General features: G+C 50.6%; 1 protein-coding gene across 1 annotated transcript in view; it reads left to right on the forward strand.

Moving 5' to 3' along the window:
• Positions 1–7,393: 7,393 nt before the first annotated feature.
• The window catches only part of mdfic (MyoD family inhibitor domain containing), a 12,569-nt gene continuing 5,184 nt past the window's right edge, over positions 7,394–14,778 (forward strand). The window contains exons 1-3 of the mRNA XM_019882944.1: positions 7,394–7,575; positions 7,746–7,889; positions 9,069–9,134. Of these exons, the coding sequence (XP_019738503.1) occupies positions 7,802–7,889; positions 9,069–9,134 (154 nt within the window). The 5' untranslated portion in view covers positions 7,394–7,575; positions 7,746–7,801. The remainder of the gene's footprint in view (positions 7,576–7,745; positions 7,890–9,068; positions 9,135–14,778) is intronic.

The raw sequence follows: 14,778 nt of genomic DNA on the forward strand, positions 1-14,778 counted from the left end.
CTGCAGAGCACCAAGCCCGTCGCATCTCCACTGACCGTCTTCATTCCCAGTCAGCGGCGGTCCGTTCTGTTTGTTTGCAGACGGCCGTCATGTTGACCAGGTGTCGGCTGGACAGACTTTGCCCATCCGTTTCTCATTGCGGGGTTGCCCCGGGAGACCTCGGGCCTCGTTGCTAAGCTCCCGTAAGGTGCTCGCCTTCTTCCACGTGTTTGGTTGTACCCTGCAACACCAGCCGCCGTTTGATTGGACTAAAAAAAAAAAAAAAAATAACGAAAGAAAGGGATTCGCCCTACTTCAACTCTCTTCTGCGCTATCTGCAATTCCGGGAAAAAAAAATAATAAATCTCCTCGTGTCAAACGGCATGATGAACATCAAAACATTTCTGTTTACAACCTCCAAGTGGTGTCAATTAAACACGCTAAATTATTCACGCATTTATCTTCTCCCGCGACTTCCCGGGGGAATTTTTCATCAAGGCCCCGCTATTTGCTTTAAATTAGCGGCGTCGAGCGCGCGCTCCAGTAAAATCCCTCGTATCATTAAAGATTTATCCATCGGAAATCTGTTTGGCTTGATTTGGCTGTTAATTGGCTAGCAGGGACGGCGCGGCTCAGCGTGACGCCGCAACAAGTTGCCGCCGGCTCGGTTCCAAGCAGACGCTGCCGAGACGTCAGAGGTTGGCGTCGCGTCCGGACTTCCGATGATGATGTTGACGTTGCGGCCATTTTGATTAGAAGATCGCTGTTCCATTCTGAGTATGAATCACACGTCTGGATATGACGAGGCCGCATGTCGTCGACCGTTTGCAACCAAAGAGGCATTGTAGGGAAAAAAAAAAATGCTCAAGCATCATGAGCCTCATATTAAATATGTAAATGGAGGCGCACTCCGCTGCGCCTCTTTTCAATTGCTCGCACTTCCGCAGCGCCGATTCGCTCGGGCGTCGGTGGAGAAACAAACAAACAGCATTCATTTAATAGGCGACACTTAGCGAGCGGTCCCCCTGGAGTTTTGAATTAAGTGTTGGAATTAGATTAGATCGACGGGCGCTTCGGCACGCGCGCCGCCGCATGGCGTGAAGCGATCGGAGGCGGCCGAGGCTCCCAACTGTTCAAGATCAAATTAGCGCAAACACAATAAACAGCTTGATTGTTTTTCGTGTCTTCCGCTGTGACGCCGCACACGCCGCCCCGACCTCTACCCTCCAGTTATTGAACACCGCTATCTTATATTGTATACAGGCTCTTGCAAAAAAAAAAATTTTTTTAAATAATAATTTCATAATCTGCACGGTTAAGAAAAAAAAAAAAGTGGGCATCGAGAGCGACTGAGTCAGTCCAAGAAAATATTTCTCTGGCAACAAATTGATTCTTGATAATCAGCCTTTGTGGCGTGATTTAAGCCACTCTCTCTTGCACGCCCCGACTTGAATTCACTAATATCATCACTTATTGTGCGGGGTCGAGAGCGGGTTGGGGGAGGGACGGGGGGGGGGAGGGGGGGGGGGTGTTGAAATCCATCATCGTCATTTAATGTGCTCCCTCTCCAAATCTCATCCTCTCTGCCGCAACTCTGACATTTGGAGAATTCTTTGATTAACATAATTAGACAACTTTGATGGGAGATTTGCCAAAGCCTCCTTTTCTTGTTTCTGGCGCGCGCGTGCGTCTCTTCCCCCGCCATCCGCGTGCTAATTCCGCGAGGATTACTCGTGACATTTCTCAGGGTGAGTTTAACCACAAGATGCGCAGCAAATATGAGCTGTTATTGTCATCATATTGTTATTTCTCTCGCAAGTTCGGAGAAGGTCATTTTATAATTGCAACCCGGAGAGTGATCGAATCCCGCACTCAAGGCCTTGGATGAGGCATCTTGGATTGAGTAACCGCTAAAAATCAATCAACCTTCTGTTTTGTTTGGTTCCGGCTCCTCCTAATGAACGAGGCGTTAATGTGCATTATGTATTGAATACGAGGCCGGGATTGAGAGAGAGATGGAGCGGCGAGATGCTGATAGACTCTGGCAGCCTGCGATTTCTCCGCCGAGAGCTCCAGCAGTGATTTTATTGATTTTTTTTTCCTTTTTTTTCCCCGACCGCGCTGCTCTTATTGTTATCCCGGCGTGCCGAGCGGCCTTCATTGGACACGAGCGTCACCCGAGGCAGCCTGCGAACGCTCGGCTCTCGCAACAGGTGCCTCGAGTCATGCCGACGTCTCCTCGCGGAGGGAGTGTCGCTGTCGGTGGCCATTTTCATAACCAAGCGCTGCATCCAACGATCGCCGCTGCGCTCGGAGAAGTCCCGTTTTTGGGATTCGACTGCCAAACTAATAGGAAGACAAAATTCCTTGACACTCAACCCCTTGTTTGTCAGCGTTTGTTTATTGACGGCGTAGCTTAGCATTTGGGTCCACTAGATGCTAATGCTCAATAGCGTCGATGTTGCTCGCATGGGACTGCACGCCGTATATTGGAAAGCTGCATGTATATCCGCTAATCCCAAAGTATATGCACGTGCGTTATTTTTGCCCACTCGGAGTTGCCATCCTCTGACTGTAGTATTTGTGACTGGTTGCGTGTGACTTGGTAAGGCGCAGGCACGAATGACGCCGTCAGGTGAACTTGCTCGAATGTTAGCCACTCTGCGTGCTGAGCGATCGTTCAAGAAAGCGCGAACACTCTGCACCTGACACGTCACGGACATCCACAACGGCATCCGTCCGTCCGTCAGGTCGCCGCCTTCTAGTGATGTCACGGCCGCTCCTCACCTTTCGCTCCGGCTTTGTCTTTAATGATTGTCCGGGACGAACGCGCAGGCCAAGCTCATCAACCGGATCAATATTTGACCGGCGTTCCATAAATTGGCACGGAGAAAGGAGTGTGACTATTTTTAACGACGCGCCTTATCCGATCCGCACACGGCGCATCGAGCGCCGCGCCGCGAATTGGCTCTCGGCAGGTGAGCGGCGCTCGCCTCGGCATGAGGTAAATTAAAACTCACCTTTCTGCTGGGGAAATGAGGGATTTCAAACACTTCCCGAATTTGTCTTGTTTCATGATTAGCCGTGTCAAAGCCTCATCTGGGAATCTCACAGGCCGGGCGTTCCAATTAATCGAGGTGCGTGCAGGATATGCAGGGGCGGGCCGGCTTGTTTGCGCAGAATTAGCGTTTTTAGATGTTGATTTTAGAAGAATTTTGAATGTGATCGTCCTCAACCCAGAGGGGTGCCTCACAAGACTCCGGGCTCCACGCTGGTGCCACGGGGAGAAAGGACGTCCATGCGATGGGGCGTCACGCCTTCACAAATAAGGACCCCCGCTGTGAATTTAGCCACTGTCGCTTTAGCTCGGCTTACGGTTTATGCTAATCTCAAATCTGCGGAGGATCACAGAAATCCAAAACAGCCTGACTTTTTTTTTTTTTGATTAGCATTCCACGCCGGACAACAAAGGCGGTAAAAAGGACAAAGAAGACGTTTGAGTTTTCTCTGCGGTGAAATCGTCCCATTTCGAGGTTTATTTAGTGTTGACGGGAGAATTCGTATTCCGAAAAAAAAAAAGAAAGCCCGGGAGATGGTTGTAAAAAGAAACATGTTTAACGGCACAAGTTCCTCATTGTATGAGAAGAAAAAAAAAAACAACAACAACAACAGAAATCTGCAGAAAATTGCGGCAACATAAACCGTGACAGATTTGATTGACTCTCTATAAACAGATTTACTGTCACATAACATTTCATCGTGCTCGTTTCACAACATCGTGATTAAACTCGGGACGCCGCCTCGGCGGAGTGACGCGCACACATCCGAAAGGTTTGGCGAGTCGTCGTCCGGCGCCGTGTGAAATGTCCCGCATTGGTGACGTCGATGGAACAGAAAGGCCACATCACGAGGAGCTTTCCTGAAACGCGCCGTTATCACGGTGCAGCTGGGCCTCTGGCCACGCCCCCTCGCCGCTTTCCGTGGTCAGCATCAATAAGGTCAAATGGCAAACAGATGGGTGTCGACTTCAATCTGACGCCCTCGCGGACATGGCTCGGAATCAGGCGTCGTCGCACCCCCCCCCCGGCCTGGAACCAGCCGTTGCACCGTCTGGCCCGAGTTCTTGCGATAACCTTCCCAGTCGGGTCTTTTGTTTTTTTTAATGTCACTATTAATCATCGAGCGCCGCTATTGTTTCTCGTCGGGATACATATTCATGAAGGGCCGTGCTCGCGCGCGACCATTTGCTACCGATTACGTGCGCTCGTGCACCAGATGTGCAAGTCCAAAGTTATTATTCAAGCCCAGCGCCTGTTTATTTGCATTTGTCTTTCATCGAATCCATCAAGGTGCGCGGCTTCTTCCTTTTGCGACCGCGGCCGCCCGCCCTCACGCAAAGTCTGAGATTTTGATCGGGCGGCCTCAAACGACATCTTACTGGCGACAACAAGGATTTAAGATGGCGCCATTAATCATGCGAGGGTGCCAGGGTGCAGCCGGTGTCATGGTCAACTTCAAAAGTACTCACTCATTAAGTTGCGCTCAGTCGGCGTGGACCGAGAGGGAACTTTGAAGATGCGAATGGGCTACAGATGTCGCAGGTTAGCGTTCAAAGCGTCACCTCCGCCCGACGCCAGCGACGAGGTTTTTATTTCTGTCGGCGGAACGGAAAATAAGATCATTCGGGGAGGACTGATTGAAGGAGCCTGAAAAAGTTTGCGGCGAGTTTTGCAAACTCTCCTCCGGTTTCTTAACGTGGCAAGGACCCATTTGATTGTGCGCGACATCCAGACGAAACCTCGTTTGAGCAGAAGCCTGTGATATGATCCAGGTTATCATATACAGTTTGTTGTCGCGGTGCGTTCTAGACCGCACTGCAAAAATAGGGACACCATTAAAAAAAAGATCTTGCAGTTAGCATCACATCCTGGCTGGATGACTGTCATGACTTTGGAGGAAGCCAATCCTCCATGAAGCATCTCCAGTTGGTCCAGGATGCTGCCGCTGGCCTCTTTTTGACTCAGCATGAGACTCGAATTATGAGTTTGACTGTTTTGGCGCGTGATTAATGGATTGTTTTCTCTGTTTGTTGTCGTATGAATTCTTTTTTTGCTCCGTGTGCAGCACTTTGTATAACAGTGGTGTTGAGACAATCGCCCCCTGTTTTTGCGGTTCTTTGAAAAGCGAAAGGTCAACGGCGCTGCTGGCACCTTTTTGTGTCACTGCTCTCCAGGTGACAGCTCCTGCTTGAACACAGCCGAGTCTATTTGTCTCGGCTCACGAGGGCGCAGGGGATGGAGGAGGGGGGGGTTGACTTGTCATCTCCACGTCTCCCCTTCCACACTCCAGCAATCAGGCGGCGTGCCAAACAAACAAGACAAAGTGAGCGGCGAGAGATGCTTCCCTGTCGTGTCTTCCCAGATGTGACTGCCGACAGATGCAACGCTGCTGCCGCCGCTTGACAAAGTGTGACAGCGCGGCTTGTGTGTGTGTGTGTGTGTGTGTGTGGGTGTGTTTGTGTGATTTGGGGGACACCGTCGTAAGCGCATGATCACGCACGAGATAATGTTTGTCAGCGGCAACGGCGCTGTCACCGTCAACCGCAGGCGAGGAAAAAAAAAAATGCAAACCCTGACAAGCGGGGTTGATTTCGCGCCGTTCTGACGCACAGCACGTCGGCGTGCGTGCGTGCGGGGAGTCGATTCAAAAACGGAGGTGAACTGACTGCTCACCGCAAGGTCCAAAATCTTATGAGTGAAATTGAATCGTACCGACCAGTTCCGTCTCCTCGGCCACATCGCTCAAGTCGGCGGCCCCCCACGCCGGCAGCACTGCATGCCGGTTAACCGAGTTCTCGGCTTTGAGCGGCTCCGGGGAATGGAGCGAGGGAGTATCGGAATCCGGGTAATTACAGTCTGAGGGGGTCCGGGGGGGGGGGGCGCTCTGTGATTACACATCAGCCCCGTAATGGATTCAGCACTTTTCTAGCGGAGGGATAGGCGCGGCCGGCGCGCCTAGGCTTCCCGCTGCCGAGGCGAGGGTCGTCGGCGCCGACGTGGGAACGGGCAGGGCGGGGCGAGGTTGCCAGGTACATCGGCAAGATGGATTACGCGAGGTTTGCCGAGTTCAACATTGACACAGATTCATCGTAAATCATTATGCCGGGGACCCGGAGTGATTTCTGCATTAGGAGCAGAAAATGGAGTTCAGCCAGTCAATGAGGGAGGGCATATTTCACATCAATCACCTCCACACTCACGTGTTACCGGGGCTTAAATCTCACTTACACCGTCGGGTTCAATGGCTACGATGGCAATCAGCGAGACACTGACTGCACTAACAATACCCTACTGACTCGGCAGAGGACATTTATTTCAAGTGAATTACGCGGGGAAATGAATTGGACGGAATTAGGCGCTGCGATTGGATGTTTGGATTGCACTTTGCGGAGAAAGTTTGAAATTGCTTCGGCCAACTTTTCAGCTTGACCTCTCGCCGTAGCCGTTTCCGTGATTACCGCGAGCCGATCTTTCCTCATGCGCTTCCGAGTCAGGTCCACCATCTTGCGGCGCCGGCCCCACCTGTCCTTTAAAAGCCTTTCGACAGCGTCTGCCTTTCCTTTGCACTTCTGCTCACCTCCGCAACGTCACCGGCGAGCGAAAATAAATTTCACGCGCCGCAGAGATGAATGTTGTCCACAAGGCTGACAAATTTTAATGATGATATAATTAGGAAGGTGCCATTTATAAAATAAGGCTTCTCTCAACTGTCAATCATCCACCGCAATACTTTCTCATCCATTGAACGGGTTGTTTCCATTGATCGAGATCATCATTCAAGTGTATGCATGCGCAAAAGTGTTTATTGCTCACACTTGCATGAATTGTTTCCAAAACTGTATTTATTTGTCGTCACTTCTCGGACAAGTCCCTCGATGTCAATGTTTGCGATATGGATTTCACGTTGCCGCTCTTGACGGTCAATAGGCGATGTTTGTTGGTGCAAATGAGGCCGGAGGTGCGCGTGAGTGGCGCAACGCACGCCGGGAACTGGCCGTTGGTGTATTCGGATTTGTATTCGTTGGCTTTGGCGCACAAGATGTTCCGCGCACGCTAATCAATGAATCCGCAGGTGATGATTGACGTCCGTGATTTGGACACGCCCACGCAACAGGAAATCCAGTCGTGGTGAATGTTTTCTTTCGTTTTTATTTCTGGAGTTAATGTATTTTAAATTCCGTTGGCTGGTATTGTCCTTAACGTTTCTTTTTTTTTTTTCTAAGTTTTATTTACTTGACCGGTGTCTGTAAGCGAACGTGAAATGTGATTTATTCGGTGCAAGCAAGGCAGGAAAGAAACTGAAGGAATCCGGATATGATGAAAAGTTCTCGACTCTCCTCTCTCTCTCCAAAAAAAAAAAAAAAAAAAAAGGTTTGGGACGTCAGGCACATCTGTGCGAAGTCAAACTTTCGGACGCCGCAAGGCGCACGCACGACTTCGTCTCGAAAAGTTGACAGTTGTTAGCCGTCGTTGTTTTGAAGAAGGAGGCATGGCAGCGAGTCTCGTGTGGAGCGAAGAAAGTGACATGTTGTGAAAGGTAAGCGGCGTCTTTCGAAACCACGTTTGCACGCGACTTTCAACGAGTTTGTCGGGAGAAAAAAGGAGGCGAAATGCGACCCCCCCCTCCTCCTCCCCTCCATTACTACTGCAGCCAAGCTGTCTGTCTGTCTGTCTGTCCGTCTGACCGCGTTGTTTTGTTTGTCCAAGCCCAACGAGGTGACTTTTCACCCCCCCCACTCGCCGCAGAAGAACTTGACGGTCTCATGTCCACGGAGAGCGGCCACCCTACGCGTGGGCCAGCCGGGACCCCCCAGCTGGAGACTACATCCCATTTGCCGCCCCTCACTCACGGTAAATTGTTTTTCTTTTGCAGCTAAAAGAGTCAAAACTTCCCTCAAGCAGTTGTGAAGTGATGCGCCTTTTTTTTTGTCTGACGAAACTGAAACGGGACTTTGTATATATAGGACGTGCAGAACCATATCTGACTTCCAATCCGGTTGCTTTTGCAAATATTTTTTTTTTCTTTTGCAGCTAAAAGAGTCAAAACTTCCCTCAAGCAGTTGTGAAGTGATGCGCCTTTTTTTTTGTCTTCCTTTCTTGTACAAAAGCGCCCCGGTGATTAGGAACAGAAAACCACAGCCCAATTATAGTTTTAAATTAACTTTCTCGTTAGATTATCACATGTAAAATAATCCAACCCGCCCCACTCCCCACCCTCCTTTTTTTTTTTTTTTCATTTTTCTTCCAACAAGCAATGAAGCGTTAACCATCCTATTTATACCCAGCATCATTACGGCACTGTCAAAAAATAGCAAAGTAGGACAAAGTAAGCAATCAGTCAGGCTGCTGGATTGCGAATGGATTTTCGCCGGGCCCCTTCAAAGGCGTCTGCGCTTAAGACTGGATTTTCCCTCCCGGGGGAGCGGGGATGTAGCGGCAGTAGGCCAATTCATTTCTAACCGCAATCGCTAAATACTGCGATGCATCACGAAGTAGCGCCGCTAACGGCTACGTCGCTGCCATACATCATCTCCCAACGCCGCCGCATCTATCCCGGCCCGCCGCCGCCCCCACCCACCGCGGCTTCGATCCATCAGTGGAAGATCACTCCCCTCCGGCCCGGCCAAATTGTGAGCGTCGTTCCGACGAGAGCGACAAACGTGGCTCCGAACTGGACCCGAGACGAGAAGTCGTGAAGCCGTTGACGCTGGCGTACTTTTTTCCACTTGGACGTGAATGCGGCTTTCATGGCAGGTAGAGCCCAGCCGGAGGCACGAGCGCTGCGAATGAGATCCAGAACTCTGGGAAAGCAGCCTTCCCCTTGAACCAGTCCCAACCAACCACTGTGAATTGCGCAACCATTTATTCAAAGTGTTTTTGTTTTGGGTTTTTTTTCCCCCCCTAGCTCATGCCCCTGCCAGCAATGTCACCTTGTTGTAAACATTGACGTGTGTTTTGGAGTTTGACTTGTTTTTTTTTTTTTTCCTCCTTTTTCTTTCCGGAGCTAACACGAAATGTTTTTGACCGTAGATGCCTGTGACTCCGAAGCATCGTCCAGTCACGTGACCCGGGAGGACCACCGCGGGCCAATAAGAAGTACGTTTGACCAAACAGGAACGCAACATGTTGGGAAATACTCGTGAGTTGGCTGTTGCGTGTCCGTCGCCGCGCACTCTGCCGGTTGAGTGATATCTTAGCGAACAGCGAAATAATCCGTCAAGAGCGGATGTTTTGCTCGTTCGACCGCGCGTTCGCACCAGGCCTCGAGTTTGTCGGCCAACTGAAATACGAGCGCCGCCGTTTCCAGTCGCAATAACGCCAAGATGGCACCTGGAGGAAGCCGGCAGCCCTCGTTCGCTGTCTTATTCCGTCCCAGCTTGGCCTCGCATTTCCCATTGTCCTTCTGCTTCCGATCCAGGAGGAAATCCTGCTCGGGGTTTATTACTTCTCACCAGCAGATACTGTTGCAATTTTTTTTGGGGGGGGGGGATTTTGAAAAATGTGCCTGCCCAGATGCCTTCCTAACAAGAGCTCTCTCTGCCTTGTATTTTATCTTGCCCCCCCTCCCACAGTGAATCTAATCACACCTCAAACAATATATTAGTTTGAAAATCTAAAGTTGGGCATTTGATTGTCATCCTCCCGTCTGCCCCTGGGGGGGCTCTCACACGTGCTAATGAAGAGCCTCCATTGGCCGCAGCAACAGGAAATCAATAAGAGATCATCCGCTTGGCTGCATCCCGCCCCTGAGCTCTCCCCTTCGCCGTCGGAGTTCAAGCTCGCGTACGCCGGCGCCGCCCGCTCTCTCTCTCTCTCGCGACACGAGGAAGTCAACTCGATTGCACGTAGCTGACTTTTAATTTCAAAAAGCGTTTGGCAAAAGCGACGCCCTCGGATGGTCACAGTACAAAAATCTCCCGCCGGGCCGGAAGTCGGCGGGGGAAGGCGTCCTCAGTGGCTCCTCCGTCCTGGAGGGTCCCCGAGAGACACTTTGGGCTTTTCCAGCCGCCCGTATCTCCCGCTCGCAGGACCCCGCCCGACTCCCTTGGCTTCCCCCGCGAGTAGATGGCGGGCGTTTGGAGGAGTTTAATCGTCCGCGGATTGTCCAATACTTTTTAATGCCCGCCGAAGATGACCTCACGTGCCGCTTTTATCCGTCGTCAGAAAAGCCCGTCAAATAACACCGCTCGGTTTTGAAAGGAAGCTCGCCCTTTTGTGCGACTCTCTGATTGGACTCGAGCGGCGCACCTTCAAGGTGATTACCGGTGCGCTCCATTTGACCTCTTTTGGAAGTGAATTTGTGACACGTAATAGGTGAAGCCAAATAGATTTCCTCGTGGATGATTGACGCGCAAAACGGCGACAAGGGGGAGTCGACTCAAAGGGGTCGCGGGTGCGCCAGACAAAATCGACGTTTTCGAGCTGCCGCAAAGTTGTCGGAGCACTCGAGAGGACTTTTTCCACATGTTCGTTGGAGTCCTCCGAGCGCCCGCCCCCCCCCCGAGTGCGCGGAAACAAAGCCTGGAAAGTACGGAGCCATTATGAACTCGGCCGTTATTTTCAAGTGATTACTTAGCAGTAGGTCGCGGAATCCAAAATGGCATAAATAGGGTGAAACGCTAGCGCAGGGGTTGATTAAAATGGCCATTGTAATTTTACCTCTGTTGTAATTATTTTCTCATTGTCTTGCCACAGATACATTTCAGATGGGAAATTTCAAGTGTGTTAATTAGCATATTTTACTCGGTGCCCCGGCGTATTCTTTTTCTTTCTAATCGCCGCTGTACTCGAGCCACGCGATTAGTTATGCGCGCCGCGATGATGTCAAGAAAGGATTTGATTTAAGAGTGTTGTTTAACTTTACAAGAGAGTTCTCGCCCTGCGGTTATTTTAACACCAATTGACCTTTCGGTCGCAAAATGTCACTCGCGGGGCTGGAGACGGAGACCAATTTGCTCGCCTAGGCGCCCCAACTTCTCAACACTACGTCGATTAAAAAAAATAAACCTCTGTACCGGTTGTTCGATATCTGCTTAAAAATATTTGAGCGTGAACTGCCATTTTTGAGCGTTTTTCCATCGCAAGCGAGGCACTTTTTTGACACCTTGTGAAACCACACGCGTTGAGGTGAAGCACTGAAAAAAAAAATGTTGACGGCAGACTTGTTTACCGGCGCACGTGACTGGAATCTTTTCCAAAGCTGCTCATAGAGCGGGTGGGGGGGAAGAAAAACCTCCAGCCGGTTTAAATGAGAGCGGCGCAGGGGGGGATTACGTGGCCTCTAACAGGGTTTTGGCTCCAACATTAAGGTTAAAACCCTTTTCTATTACTGAGATCTGTGCTGGTGTTGCCCCCGCTGGCCCCCGCGTGTTTGTAGGTTCAACGCCTTCGCTGCGAGGTCATTCTGTCAGGGCCCCCCCCCCCAGCCCTGAGCAGCGGAGGGTGACCGGGGGGGGGATGGCTGCCATCCAGACTGCGTCTCAGGCTGAAGCCATCCAGCCGCCGGAGCTAAAAATCGATCGCGGCGTCTCCGCGTTTGAGAAGCCACTCAGAGGCGGACGAGCAACTCGGTCCCCAAGTCTGATCTCTCTCAGCTTAGGGCTTTGATTGGCATCCCCAAGATGCGAGGCGCTGACCCACAGCTGTCCCATTAGCGGAGGGTTAATGCCCAGATCGCTCCCGAGCAAATAAAGGAACTCGGCCGGGGGCCGTTTTGATAGACTGCCAATCCTCTCTGTGACTGGCAGTCACACCTCAGATGCGTTTGGCCTTTCGGCAGGGCCACGCGGATGCAAACGCTTGAACTTCCTTCGGATGGCGAAGCCGGCGGAATATTTGAGTCATCGCTCAGACGCCCGCAATGCCCTCCCACAGCTACTCCTCCTCCTCCTCCTCCTCCTCCTCCTCTTCTCAGTCACTCAGTCCTGTTTGGAGTTGAGAAGGGCGGGGTCTGAGTCAACGTCGGTCACTCTTTGCGAGTGTGTGCGCGAGAAAGAGGAAATTGCATCAGAGTGACACAAACACTTTGGAAGCCAGGCGAGCGTTTACTACGGGACGAGCGCTCGAATTAGCACACTGGCAAATTCCACATAACGCTGCTGAAAAAGCAGGCGGCGGGAGGAGGCGAGGCTAGACCGCGTTCCCGTTAAAGGGAGTTTTGATGGTCCGGATGGAAGTTGGGCGTTGGAGATGTCGCCATGGCAACAAAAACGCAATCGGCTGAGTCTCGACAACGAATCCAGGTCCGACAGAAACCATCTGCTGGATGCTAAGATACTTTTATTGTGGCGGCTTGTTTCCCAGCCCAGGCGCGTCTTTTGCATATTTCAAAGAAAGTCCTTGTCTTCAAGTTTGGAAGGTCAAATGGTAAACATGGCTTTGATCCGCCCAAGGAACGTTTCAATCAGAGGCCTCTTGTAATAACATTCATTGGACGATATATCCTCCCCCGCCCCGCCACACTCACCCGTATAATTCCCCCGGTTTTGCGTCTATAAATATGAACCTGGAAGATGTACAATTTCTAATGAGAAAATAGATCCCTTTGGATTGAAAGGCGGGGCGGGGGGGGTTCTTCCGAGCGCGCACCCGCCGCTATTTGTTCGGAGGAGGAGAGATGATACCTGGGGCTGTTTTGCCAGTGCTGGTGGTAGGGCGGACTCCGGCGAGGTCATTGCACATTTTACAAATTAGCATTTCAATCATGTCTGGATGTACATGCGCAGCAGAGCGCGGCAAAAAAAACAAAATAAAAAAGTATATATTTATATGCACGCTTCGCTAATGCTGCTGCACAAAAAAACCGTCGCGCGGAATTAGCATTTGCGAGCGAGCTGCCGTTTGCTCCTTTTGGAACACGGCTTGTGTCTTTTGGGTGCAACTTTCTCCTGTCGGATCAATTTTCCCGAGGTGTTGCTTTTGACGTTCAAGAGCGATCCACGCGCCGCCCCGCCTTCCCCCTCCGCTCAGCTCCGGGCTCTCGGGCGCTCGGGGCCCCGTGTGGCGAAAGCGCTGAAGACTCGGTGACAAATGGCAATTATATTTGTGTGTTCTTCATGAATCCATCAAACACTGGCCTTTCCAAAAAAAAAAAAAACTACTCCCCAGATATCGCAGCCTGTCAACCGCTGGTAGCGGCGACCAAATTGGGATGCTGCTTAGGCAGTCAAGAAGCGCTCACCCCGCAGTTTCCCCTGTGATGTGTGTGACAGCGTGTGCCGGCAAAATAGCATGTTTTATTCAACTACAAGTGTACGCTCTCAACAGTTGTTGATGTGCTAGAAATAGGGCGCTTACAAGTCCAATTTGGTCCACTGTGCGTGCGGGCGGGCGGGCGGGATACATGCGCTTTTAATGCATCCTGTCGCGTTTGGTGCATTCAGTTATCTCTGCAACGGTGTGGCAAGAAGACAGCTTTTTAAAAAAAAAAAAAGATTCTAGGTTTATGTTGTTGTTAATATATTTACTGCCAATGGTCTCAAATATAAAATAGCAGTTTGAAGATTATCCCATCCCAAAATGAATCAAAATGTAATCCGAATTGCACATTAGGCATCCTTTATTAATGCAACGAGGAAACAATTAGGGCTTGTAACAAACGACTATTTTAATAATTGAAAAATATGTCTATTTTGGTGATTAATTGATGAACTGGAGGAAAAAAAAAAGTTTTAATTAGGGCCAGACATCTGGATTATTTGTGGGGGGCTGGTTCAAATTTTGGGCAGAATAAAATTATAACACACCAAAACTTTGCCTTAACTTACTTGGCCCAATGCGATTCCGACGCGACTCACTCCTTTCCATTTTTTTTTTGTCTCATTATTTTTTCATGGGGGCGGGGTGGCGACTGTACACGTCTGTCATTGCCATTTCTGACAGGATCATCATTAGCGTGATCAATGCGTGTGCGATTATGCACTGGCTCCATTCGTCTTCATTGGGATCAAAATAGAAAAAGTACAATTCGGGGAACCTGCCGCACCGAGTTGAAATCATTTTATGCCCCCCCCCCCCACCCCCACGAACTTTTGGTGGCTACTTCAACTTAGTCCAAGTTGCGTGCTTGAAAAAAAGCGGTCGAGAAGTTGGAGGGGGCGGAGTCCGCATCCTCGGAGTTGGACTTGGTCCGATCTCTGTTGCGCTCACCCCCCAGAGCAAAGCCACGCCGGTCGCGCGAGTGAGTGACGGCAAGATGATGCATCTGCCAAAGCGCAACAGCTGGAACCTCATCACCCTGCCCTCGTTACTACACTTCGCACTGTTGTCACGGGCGGCCTTTGTCTTGCGGAAAAAAAGAGGGAGGGGGTGGGGGGGGAATCCATCAAGTGGCTCGTAAATCACTACGTCCAAAGCCCCGCCGCCGTCTTGCCTGCTGTCTAATTCCGACCGCAAGGAATGGCCGTCCCAGAAGTCCTTATTTGTTGATTGAAGCAACTGGAGAAGTGCGTTTTAATTGCAATGTTCTACGTTGGCATCAGGCCTCTCCCTGGGTGATGTGCAGTTCGAAAGCGCCGAGGCCCGATTTCCCACGCTCGCTGTTTAACTTTAATTGTTGTGAGCCGACACGGGGATGGAAATAAAAGGCCCGGAATCATATTAGGCGGGTGGGGGGGGGTAAACAGCAAATTCAGCATTTTCTAAAAAAAATAAAACTTACCGCAACTCAGACATGTCAGCCATCTAGTGGTGGTTGGTGATATTACAACTTCAAACTTTTTTTTTTTTTTTTTTTTTTTTC

The sequence above is a fragment of the Hippocampus comes genome, unplaced genomic scaffold (assembly GCF_001891065.2).
Source record: "Hippocampus comes isolate QL1 unplaced genomic scaffold, H_comes_QL1_v1.1 scaffold53, whole genome shotgun sequence".
Lineage (NCBI taxonomy): Eukaryota > Metazoa > Chordata > Actinopteri > Syngnathiformes > Syngnathidae > Hippocampus > Hippocampus comes.